Below are 12,104 nucleotides of genomic sequence, written 5' to 3' on the forward strand. Positions count from 1 at the left end.
GGCTATCTCAATTCAACCAAGCTGTAATCTCATATCTCATCGAGCATATTTCAGTTAAGTTTTGACATGTAATTTTACAGCATACATTTCTTCCCAACTCTACATCTTTCCATTTAATAATTCCCCCATCACAATTTTTATGCAAATATTGCTTTTCTTTAAGGATTTCTACATTTGGTTTTCTTCTTTTAAAAATAATTTTGAACCTGCAATCATTAAAACTTTGCACTCTTCTTAAAATAATAACCATTCAACATCTTTGTGTTCTAGTCAAATAGGTTTTTGAATCTTGTCACAGACCAGAAGGACAATTGCACATTACTGCACCCAAAAAGATTGACTTGTTGCAGTGCAAAATGACCTAGTTACTATACTAAGAAAGGCTCAGTAAACACATTCAATCCCAGTGAAACAAGAGATGGACTCAACGAAGTGTGACAAGATTGTACTGTTACAAATCGGGTTCTGCTTTTACAAATTGCGTTCAGGAGAAGGAAAATACGAAGGCAAATAACATAGCAGACTAGTTTAAATTACTAAATGTCATTTTTGTCAGCTCTAAAGAAATGTATCCACTTCCTAGTCCCCGGGGTGAGAAATCACTCCTTTTGCTCTTCTCTGAACTCTTTCCAAGGCTATCCCTGATGTCCTTTTTGTGCTGTGGTGACCAAATCCAAACACAGTTTGTAAGGCCTTTGTGTGAGCAATTTATAAAACTTCAACACACTTCCTTGGATTTAAACACCACATGTTTTATTCAACACCAGGCCATTCTTTTTTACTTTTTTATTGCTTCCCCACATTGTCCTGATGAGGACATAAAAGAATCTCCATAAACGCCTTTATCATCCTGCAACTCACAGCTGGCAGCCCTCTGAAGCTCAGCAGGTGTGAGCCTGGTCAGTACCTGGATGGGAGACTCCTGGGAAAGCTGAGGCTGCTTTGAGTGGGCCCAGTAGGGGGGTGCTCACCCTGCGGTCTGTGTGGGTCCCAATGCCCCAGTATAGTGACGGGGACACTACACTAAGAAAGCACCATCCTTCAAATGGGACATAAAACCGAGGTCCCGACTCTCTGTGGTCATTAAAAATCCCAGGGCATTTCTTGAAAAGAGTAGGGGTGTAACCCTGGCATCCTGGCCATATTTCCCCCTGGCCTTTACCAATCACGGCCTCCTAATAATCCCCTGATGATTGTGGTGAGTGTACTGGTGCACTATGGCTGCCGTCATATTACCCAGGTAGGGCTGCACATTGGTGGTAGTGGAGGGGATCCCCGTTACCTGTATAGAGCTTTGAATGAAGTGTCCAGAAAAGTGTAAGAATACTATTATCCCTTTTGTGTGGAACTTCCTGTAGCTCAGAATCACCCTGCAATAAGAGTATCGTACGTTCCTGCTTCCCGTTGAGAGGAAAGTGCTGTAATTCCCTTGCTGATTTTTCTGTGTGCCTCTCCCCCTATTCTACACCACAGATCACCAAATCTATCAGCTGTAGTTTGTGAGCTACTGTAGATCAGACAGTAAATCATTGGTACAGATCAGGAGTTTTATTGTGGTGACTGCTGAAAGCAGCAAAAGGTTGTGTGGATCAAATAAATATTTCTATAAAAATGTGAAGTTGTTTTATCCTTGCTTTCTTAAATGTAGATTACAGTTTAAACACCCCATTTACCTTGAACTTTCCCTTCATCGTGGCTTCTTAACACTGACACTACCTATACTTTGCCGCAATTATACTTCAAAATACATTTTGATCAATTCAGGGGCCGTGGGAGAGGATACTACTGTATATGTGGATTATTTAACCGGTTGGATTGACTTACAGAGCAAACCTACAAACCTTTACCAAACGTTCTTGAAAACAGGGCAGAGAGGGCTGACACTATTTCGCATCAACAAGTTTCCTCTCGACATCTCTCCTTCTTAATGGGAATTTCTTTTCCCAAAAGCATTTTCCCCAATTTACATCATACAGTACGGCTTCCTTTGCTTAATGCAAATGGATCAAAGAGTTTATCAGACCATGTAGACAGCCACATGCAAATGCCAGCAAGGGTTCTCTCGGTGATTTGCATTTGTCTTTAAACATTTTCATAAGGTGACACTGTGAGCAGAATCAGAATGCTGAGGAATAAATAAATGAATGAAAAAAGAATACAAAACACAAAATATTCTCATATTCTAGACACAGACTAAAAGCACAATACTCGCCGCCCAGTATTGTGTTATTGGCTCTTATGTTGATTGAATAAGTTATCTTGTAAAACTGTTTATTAGTTAAACTGTTAATTTGTGCTGTTTGATTAATTTTATTAGAAATTCACAGTCTGCTTGTCAGGATAGGCTCCAGCTCCCCTGCTAGGCTGGTTAAAAAATGGATGGATGTAATACAGGTCTGGATCTTTGTTTTTTGCATTTACCATAGATTTTGTAATCTGTCCATTACCAGACAAATGCTCACTCCTGGTGAAGCACATGAGAGCCGGGCTCTATCATGGAGCATGGAGTACAGAGGACCACACCTGCCCACCACTGGCCACACAGGCACACACACAGGGAGAACTTGAACTTCGAGATAGCAATCAGCCGAGCCAGAGTATCTCTGACAAGTGGAAGGAAACCCATGAGGATGCAGAGAGAAGATGCAGACTCCATACAGAAGCAGCTCTGGTCTGCAAACAAAACCAAGGATTCAAGCAGTGTGGCTGCAGTGCCAACCAATATGACACCATTTTGCCCAATATTTACGATACATTATTGTCAAGTAAACATGGAACATTCTGCATTTTCCAGAAGAACTGAAATGCAATAGGAAGCAAACAGTGTTTTTTACGGTACTAAGAACATTACGAACAAGAGAGGCCACTTGGCCCATTTAGCCTGTATGGTAGTTAGTACCAACCTACAGTAATAACCCATCACAAATCAGTTGTTTTCAAAGAGGGGCAACAGAAAACAATGGTAAGATCGACAAATTAAATACTTTTGTTTCATTCAACAAATGTATTTGTTGCAGGAATATGTTTTACTGAGAGATAAGTTAAGGGCGGCGCAGGTGGACACTCCCCTGGTGTCCTGGATTATAGACTATCTGACCTGCAGGCTACATTATGTACGGCTACAGAGCTGTGTGTCCGAACAGGTTGTTAGCAGTACTGGGGCTCCACAGGGGACTGTCCTTGCTCCATTCCTGTTCACCTTTTACACCTCTGACTTCAGGTACAACTCTGAGACATGTCATCTGCAGAAGTTTTCGGATGACTCTGCAATTGTGGGGTGTGTTAGAGAGGGGAGGGAGGAGGAAGATAGGAGCTCGATTACCAACTTTGTGGAGTGGTGTCTTCTTAACTATCTCCAGCTTAACACCAGCAAGACCAAAGAAAGGATCGTGGACTTTCGAAGGAATAAGTCTCCGCTGAACCCTGTTTCCATCCAGGGTGAGGACATAGAGGGCGTACATTCCTACAAGTACTTAGGGGTACACCTGGATGATAAGCTGGAGTGGTCTGGTAACACTGACGCCCTGTACAAGAAAGGTCAGGGCCAACTCTATTTTCTTAGGAGACTCAGGTCCTTTGGTGTGTGTGGAACACTGCTAAACATTTTTTATGAATCAGTGGTGGCAGCGGCCATCTTCTACGCTGTGGTGTGCTGGGGCAGCAGCATCATGACAAAAGATGCAGATAGGCTCAATAAACTTATCAAGAAGGCTGGCACTGTGCTGGGGATGAGCCTTGACCCCATGGAGGTGGTCGCTGGAGAGGAGAATGTTGACCAAGCTCACAGCCATCATGAACAACACCTCTCATCCGCTTCATGGGACTGTTACTGGGCAGCGGAGCACTTTTAGCAACAGACTGCTCCAGCTACGGTGTTCAAGGGAACGTTTCCGCAGGTCTTTCCTCCCAGCGGCTGTCAGGGTGTATAACGCTGCCCTTGGCTAGGACTGTTAGCCCTTCATTTGCTCGTCTATGGACAGCATGTTTGCTCCATTGTACTTTTTGGACAATCAGTCTGTATAAACCTATGCACATTTTGCACATATTTTATTGTTTTTACAGTGACCATGATCATCACATTTTGCACACACCTATGTATTTATTTTTTATTTATTTATTTTTATTTTGTTGTCTTTTGTTTTATAACTATTCTGATGTCTGTTTTTGCTTGTCTTGGGCTGGACTGCTGTAACACATCAATTTCCCTACGGGATTAATAAAGTATTATCTATCTAGCTCAAAAGCAAAACAATTTTGTGAATATTAAACACATTTTATTGCCACTGTGCAAACGTCTCTGGAATCAAAAGGTGTAGATAAAGAGTCCGAGGACACTGTCGCTGTAGGATTCTGACCTCCAAAAGCCAGATGTTGAACATGACATTTTCATCTGTCTCCAAATGGACGATGAATTACTTTGTCCCACATCCTGGTGAAGGTGCCAATCAGCTCCCCAGAGGCGCAACCAAGAAACGGTTGTTTCTGCCAGGGCCAGAGACAGTCCTGCATGTCAGACCACTTCCTGAAAAGCTAAAGCCTCTTTGTGTCTCCTTGGGAAAGATGTGTCACGTGGGCTGAGTGCACCAACATCAGTTTTCACTTCCAAGGCATCTGAGCAAATGTGAAAGTGTAAGGCAGCTCTTGGACACCGAAAATGTGTCTTCCTGTCCCTAGACAGGAGTTTTCACCTGCAGGCCATAGTGAGAGTAAGAGATGCTCAATTCTCACAGAGTCTGAAGAAACTTCTTGTGGACCACAAGACTGCAGGGCCAAAAAGTCCAACTGATTCTGGAGGGCACGACCAAAATAACACCTTTTCCTCTGACTCTTTATCGACACTTTTTGATTCTAGAGACGTTTGCACAGTGGCAATAAAATGTGTTTCAAATTCACAAAATTGTTTTGCTTTTGAGCTCCCAACCCAAAGCATATTATCCGGAGAATCCCCAGCTGGTAGTGTGCACAACCCACAAGTCAGACAACGCTCACACACATGCAGAGGCTCAGAGTACAGAACCTACAGGACACCCAAGACAGCAGCATCCAGGATCAGAGCGCCACCAGATGTCTTGAGCTGTTGCATACTAGTCCTGCAGGTGCTCCTGCTAGATGTGCCCGAGGATGAAAGGGTCATGGCACCCACCAGAGATACTCACAGTTTCTGCAAGGATCTGTGCCACAAAGTCGTAAGGCTTCTGGACGCCCCTTGGTCTTTGGGCAAGTCAGAATTTTGTCCATATCTGATGCAATGACCTTGCCTAGCAATAAGACAGGCCTGGCCATGCTAGTGTTCATGCTCTCAGAACAGCCAGGCAGACCTGGTGCTGACGCAGTAAAGAAGGGACCTATCAGGATAGCGTGATGTTAGTGGATCCAAGGGGTCTCAGTCTCTGGGTACACTTACTCTTTGGTGTTCATTCTACCTTGTCCAAAAGCTCCAAACTACCCGAATGGATTAAAGTGTGCAAGGTAATCACAAGGATACCCCCCCAGTCAGAATAATAACATGCACTTAAAAAAACACAACTTGTTTAAAACAGTGATTCAAATAACATGATGTTAAAATAAAGATGACATTTTTCTTTGCTTTTGCTTGTTTAGCAAATTACTCAATATGAATAATCAGGGATCTGTAAGTCGTGCTGGCTAGCTGTGATGTTTGTGTTGCTGCTGGTTTTCACATCTGAGGCATAAACTGTCCTCAGTCCAAGAACCCCAGTTCAGTCTGACTAAGGCCTGCAGAAAAGTGAATGGGATGACATACCAGGGGCATCTGCAGCAACCACACCAGCACAGACAGCAGGTGCGAGGTCTCTGCTGGTCAGGTGCCTGAGGAGGGCCTTCGCTGTGCGGATGCTGCCTTTTCCTCATTTCAACTCCTGTGGGGCTTCTAACCTGTAAAAACAGAAAGTAGAAAAGAACAGACACGTTAAAAGATGCACAGCCATCCATCATTCAGTGTAGCCTCATTCTACAGACAGTCCCATCCTTCTGGAGCCTAACCCACAGGATGCAAAGTCTCAGCCCCACCCACCTGAACACAGAGAGAACACGCAGGCTCCACACAGAATGGTCACCAGATCAGAATCAAATCCAGGACATGAGAGCTATGAGCAAGCAGCACATCAGCCCTAAAAAATAAACACCTACACTTCTATTCCGATTCAGAATTTGTTTGCAGTGTGAGGGAATCTTTTGAAGAACCAGCAGGGACTGTTGTACATTGTTTGGAGAAATGACAGAAATGTATACTCCTTTTCATTAATTCAATTTATTTTTATATAGCGCCTTTCACAACAAGGTTGCCCCAAGGTACTTAATTGATTATACATTTTGTCAATACAGAACAGAAGACCAGAAGACAACGGGGGAGAGATCACAGATAATTATTTGAGAATGAATTATAATTGCCCCTGAACAATGGATACCAATGACTATATTAGCATAATTCTTCACTTTAGAGTTCTACTGACAATAGTCCACTTTTAATTTAATGTTCACATTAGTAGGCCTAACCTCCTTTAATACCCTTAGTATTGTTTGGAACAAGTAAGAATGTAGGTTATGTTTCTTGTTTCCTGGTGCTTATTATGCATATACAGTATAAACGTGTAACAGCTGCTGCTTATGTGTAAGCCTCCACACAGTTCCTGCATATGGAAAGAGTATATTAAAGCTCTTTGAGAAAATCACAGATCGCATACAGTACATTTGCTGGACAAAACAAGAAAGAGTATAATTTTGTGCAATAAGAAAAAAGCAGTCATCTATCTGGACTGAAGCGAAGTTTATTGTTAGCTACAACCCTGTGAGAATCCCACGTAAAGGACTAAAAAAATGAAAAAAATGTTTTCAGATCTATGAAGACTAAGAGGCAGTAGAAGATAATTCAGACGAAATAACTACCACCGCAGTAGTGTTCGCCCTTAAGTAGAGAGCAGCCTGCACATGTCACGATTAACAAAATTCTCCCCTTCTGAATAAGCAGTTCGGGTTTCAAGTTCATCTTCATGGTAAGAATGAGCTGTAAGGATGTGTGAAGCTCTATATTAAAAATATTATGTCTTTTAATCCATAAACACAATGTCATACTGTATTTCTATAGCGGTACGTGGTTTATAAACATTCGTATTTAATCATTTATATGAATATTACACGTTAATATCCAAACACATTCATCTGCCTGGAGAACTACAGGTTGAGTAGTATCAGTGACGAGAGACAGTGATCTGGAACTAAGTGTTCTATACAAATCACATCTGCTCTGGTCTCCCACAACAGATCACACAGCCCAGCGCAGGAATATCCATCAGGGAATGTCTTCATCTGTAGGATAAATCATGCTGGAATTGCTACTGTTTTCAAAACCGCCGGCTGAATTTGCAATATGAAGCTCACCTTACCTCTCCAAACCTCCGCACACATCCTCCTGAATTAACCACTAACCTTCTTCTTCTTTTCACACAGCACAGACTTCATGCAGCCTACTGTATCTGAGTGTCCAGAATGTCTTTACAGCAAAGTCGTTGCTTTTGAGGAACTGATTAGTAAACTGTCTGACGTTTACGTCTTTTCAGTCATCTGTTTCCTTTGCATATATAAGATAAAGACACAATAAAATCAAAAGAGAAGAGAATTCTCTTTCAGGAATGGCATGGACAGGCTCTCTTTCAACAGCACAGATGTTCCCAAACCAGACACGGTTCTGTTAGCCTCATTCTACACAAGTATCTTATCCATCTGTGATGGTTGGTTAGCCATTTTTATGGAACTGACAGTAAATGCTCTGCATCTTAATACGACATCAAACAGGAAGTGAGAAAAAATAAAATACACTTTCATAAACTTTGCACAAATTCCTTACTAACTTACTTAACTTACTTGTTACTTAACTTATAACAACTTTAAAACCAGCCTAATTGTGTCTGTGGACTTAAATCTATTAACTGGTAGTGCTTGCTTTAGATCTCAAATGCACATATTAACATTAACAATAAAAAAGCACAATACAAGGGCGACAGTAGGTTGTTTTTCTGGCAGAGATGTGTACAGAGTTGCTGTTAACTCACAAGAAATAAAAGCACGCGATACAGAGAACTTCTGGTCTTCCTCATTTGCTTTTGAAGGAAAAATATTTTCAAAACATTCAAATAAAATAGAACAGATTAATACAAATACCATTGCAACAGCACGATGCATAAATGTTATTAGGCCCGTGAATGAAAGTCTTATTGCTTCTTTAAGTTTCTGGTTTGGTTTCTTGTTTCTCTTTCTGCTGTATGAACTAGAGACACATACTGTACAGTACTATCATTAGATACTTTCAATGTTCAACAGCCATTGAAGTGCTAGAACACTGCATTATGCACTGGCCTATCTGTGTATTAGTACTTAGATTAATCCTTTATATAATTAACACAGCTGAATGACACTCATGATATTTTTTACAGACACTCACTGAGAACCATAACAGCAACACTACAGGTCAGTTTGGTCAGTGTACAAAGACTGTACACTTTTGAATTGCTAGAGTCTTGACATGTGCAAACATCATACATTGACACCAGGTCTCTAAATACCACTTGCTTGTGCCAATTATTAATTTCAGACTTCAGAAATCTTAGAATTAATGTTTGCAGAATGCTAAATATTGTATATGTATTTGCTTACTGTAGCAGAGAAGAATATTCGTGGAGTCAGACTGCAACGATGCAAAGTGTACTTGATGAAGTATGAATATACGGTTCTTTTATTTTAATGAGAAAGCAAGCACTTAAGTTACATTTAAATGCTTAAAATACAACACATTTCAAGTAACCTACCTACAAATGTGATATTCTTTTTAGAGCGTTTGTATTTGGTTAGAAATAAAGACAATGAAGAGATATGTTTTCAGAACTTGGCTTTCTTCCCACTGCAGTGCAGCTTACAGTCTCAACAAGAAAACAAGCTGGAGGACACTGAGGTGGTGATTTTGCCCAAGATAAACATTCTGAAATACCGAATAACCATTTCCACAGAGTCTCGCACTAAATGCCTTGTCCAAGAAGTGTCTCTCCAAAAACAACAAACACATTGTGATTCCCTGGTCAAGTGATGATTTCAAAGGCCATGTTTCGTTTTAGAACCAGTATCAAATAAATAATAAACACAGCTCCTTACCTGCATGGACATCATTTCATTTCTGAAATGATCAATTTATTGTCATTAAATTGATTTCAACACTTCATGCCTGACTTGACACTCACAGCTAGTGTAGTTTTCCAGTATACTGCTAAAACTGTCCTCTGAAACACCACACAAACCAGCCTGCGAATTATGCAAAACTTCAAATGGATGAGATCCATAAGGACACTTAAGTAGCAACAGTTTCTAGTACCCAGCGAATGGAAAACATGCACATTGATGCAAAACACAAAGACAAAAGCCTTTGTTCTTGCTAGGAACAGTACATAAAATAGCAAAGAAATGCAAATGGCTTCTGTAGATTTCTGGAAACAGCATGTCATCATCCCAAATAAATTAATAAAAGCAGATTCACCTCACCCTTTTGTACAGTATAAGCAATGTTGTTTATCATATCATGTGCACATATCTCTTCCTACTGCAAGCATAATGCCCTGAATATTTCTCAGAGCTAGCTCCATTATGCAGTATATCAGCTCCATACCATTCTATTTGCACTTACAGTACTTTTTTTCAACACAGATTATATACAGTAGGTTTGCATGCATCCAAAGCAATTGTAATAATTTGCAATTTGCCAAACTTTACAATTGTAAAACCACACCTCTTCTACACTTATTCTAAACTGAGCCTCTAACACCTATTAATCAACTTCTATCTTAAGTGCTTCAGAGATTTGTTATCAATCCAGCTGTCATGTCTGCAAATAAAAATCTTGAGGTACTTGAAACTGGCTATTACTGCAAGAAAAAAGCTCCATCACACACAGACGTCCCCCAGTCTGTCTCTGTGTATACAATTAAGAAGGTAAACTGTACCATCTGAATGGGGAGGTATGCAAAACAAAAGCACGTTGTTAGGTTTCTGATGAAAAACAAATGATAGCTATTATATACAGAACATGTATATGAACGTACATAGACCTTGCATATGTTAATTGATGCCGCCTTAGACTGAGAACATTCTGTGCACATGAAGCAGGTGCAAATGAGAGGATTTTGTCCCAGACAGCAGGTAAATCCCTCAAATATGATATTTGCAGATGATGTAATTCTTAAAATTGTAAATAAGGTGATTCCAATGAAGATAGTGCACCTCCATCCACCTACACAGTAGGTGAAGGTTATAAATCGCTGTCACTGTCTGTCTGTAAACACAATAAACATTAAGAAGATAAAGATTCACCTAAAGAAGGCTTCACAGCCGAAATGTTGTGTTTTCTCTCTATCCTTTTCAGCATGGAATAAACTTATTACTTGTTCCTTTGCAGACTACACATGCTGACGCAGCTCCCCACCTGAACTACAATAAACATTATCCACTTCTATAATATAGAAGGAGAATTTATAATGCACAATTTCTCTTCTAGGACAAAAAATGTCAGTGGACTCCTATGGGCCAAGAACTTAATCTTTTTAGCGTGCTGTGACCTTGTCCTCTTGTCCGAAACCACTTCAGTACTAGAGCACTAACATCTTGCACATACAGTCATCCTTCCCTTGCTCCTCCTGCCTCTTCCCCTTCCCTCCATGACTACAAGATTGCTCCCTATCTTTTGTGCAGGGACAATGCTAATCTTCTCCCTGTCATTGCAATGTTAGAACATGTGCTGCCAAGACGAGCACAAAGTACCAGTGGTCTAAACCGAATGCTAAGAGAGTAGCAATTAAAGAGGAAGTTTGCAAAACTTGACAAAAACAATCGGACAAAAACAACGACCATCCAGCTAGACTGTGTCGACAAGAATCCCTCAGGCTTCAGAAATGAGCTCATAAGCAGGAGACAGGTGCTTCACAGGAGCAAATTCAAGTGTTATTATCTTGGCGAAAGCTCTTTAATTAATCGTTACACCTCTTCACCTCAACCAACAGGTAAAGTCTCAGATTGTCCTATGGTGTGTTAGAGGGCGTGGACTAAAGTACTGGTTTTTTTTTTATAAATAAAAGAAACATATCTGTTTGTATATAAAGCACAATGATGAGTTTCTGTGGTGGGGTGGTTGTACATTTGAAAGAAAAGCTCGACATGCAGGCTTCTGGATATATAAGATACTGCCAAAACATTAAAAACTTGAATGGGTTCTTTTCACAGGTCCATACTGTCTGACATACTGTAAACTGCCTCCCTGATAGCAACCTCAGAAGTCCTTTTTTACACAATGTATGTAAAAATAACCTACTGATTCTTGTCTCTTTGATGCCACAATTCTCCCGGAATGTTCTGACAAGAGTCTGCGGTCTAAAAACGAAGGAAACAATGGAAATAATTGACCATTCTGTGCCAATCATTCACAGCGTGAACGCTTAGCACTGAGGGTCTCCCACACAGCTGCATGCTGCTCTGCTGTTGTAGGTGATGCCTACATGACACTCGGGGCTTTTAACAAGGACAATCAAGCCACATTCCTGTGGACAGACGTGTGCGATCTGGTGATGGCGGTGCCCATGCTGGTGGCCCTGGATGTTGAGGGAGTAATGTGATGGCACGAGTGATGTGCTTGAAACTCCTCCTGAGCAAGGCAGACGCCTTGCCAGAGTGGGTGCAGTAGCCCCTGGGCCACCGGGCAAGGAAAAGGTTTTAATTGAATTTAATTTAATTGCTTACACTTACAGTGCCTTGCGAAAGTATTCGGCCCCCTTGAACTTTTCAACCTTTTGCCACATTTCAGGCTTCAAACATAAAGATATAAATTTTTTATTTTATGTGAAGAATCACCAACAAGTGGGACACAATTGTGAAGTGGAACGAAATCTATTGGATTTTTGAAACTTTTTTAACTAATAAAAAAATGAAAAGTGGGGCGTGCAAAATTATTCGGCCCCTTTACTTTCAGTGCAGCAAACTCACTCCAGAAGTTCAGCGAGGATCTCTGAATGATCCAATGTTGTCCTAAATGACTGATGGTGATAAATAGAATC

The 12,104-nt window shown here is 40.8% G+C and overlaps 1 protein-coding gene across 5 annotated transcripts in view; it reads right to left on the reverse strand.

The window, feature by feature from the left end:
• rgs17 (regulator of G protein signaling 17) overlaps positions 1 to 12,104 on the reverse strand; it is a 37,381-nt gene that overhangs the window by 12,924 nt on the left and 12,353 nt on the right. For 3 of the 5 annotated variants that reach the window (XM_015362531.2, XM_069179954.1, XM_069179953.1), the window contains one exon: positions 5,765 to 5,895. In XM_015362531.2, coding sequence (XP_015218017.1) covers positions 5,765 to 5,871 — 107 coding nt within the window. In that variant the 5' untranslated portion in view covers positions 5,872 to 5,895. Of the gene's footprint in view, positions 1 to 5,764; positions 5,896 to 7,403; positions 7,489 to 9,162; positions 9,218 to 12,104 lie in introns of those variants that run through there. The other 2 variants (XM_069179952.1, XM_015362532.2) reach the window with 2 other exon arrangements.

The sequence above is a fragment of the Lepisosteus oculatus genome, chromosome 17 (assembly GCF_040954835.1).
Source record: "Lepisosteus oculatus isolate fLepOcu1 chromosome 17, fLepOcu1.hap2, whole genome shotgun sequence".
Taxonomy (NCBI): domain Eukaryota; kingdom Metazoa; phylum Chordata; class Actinopteri; order Semionotiformes; family Lepisosteidae; genus Lepisosteus; species Lepisosteus oculatus.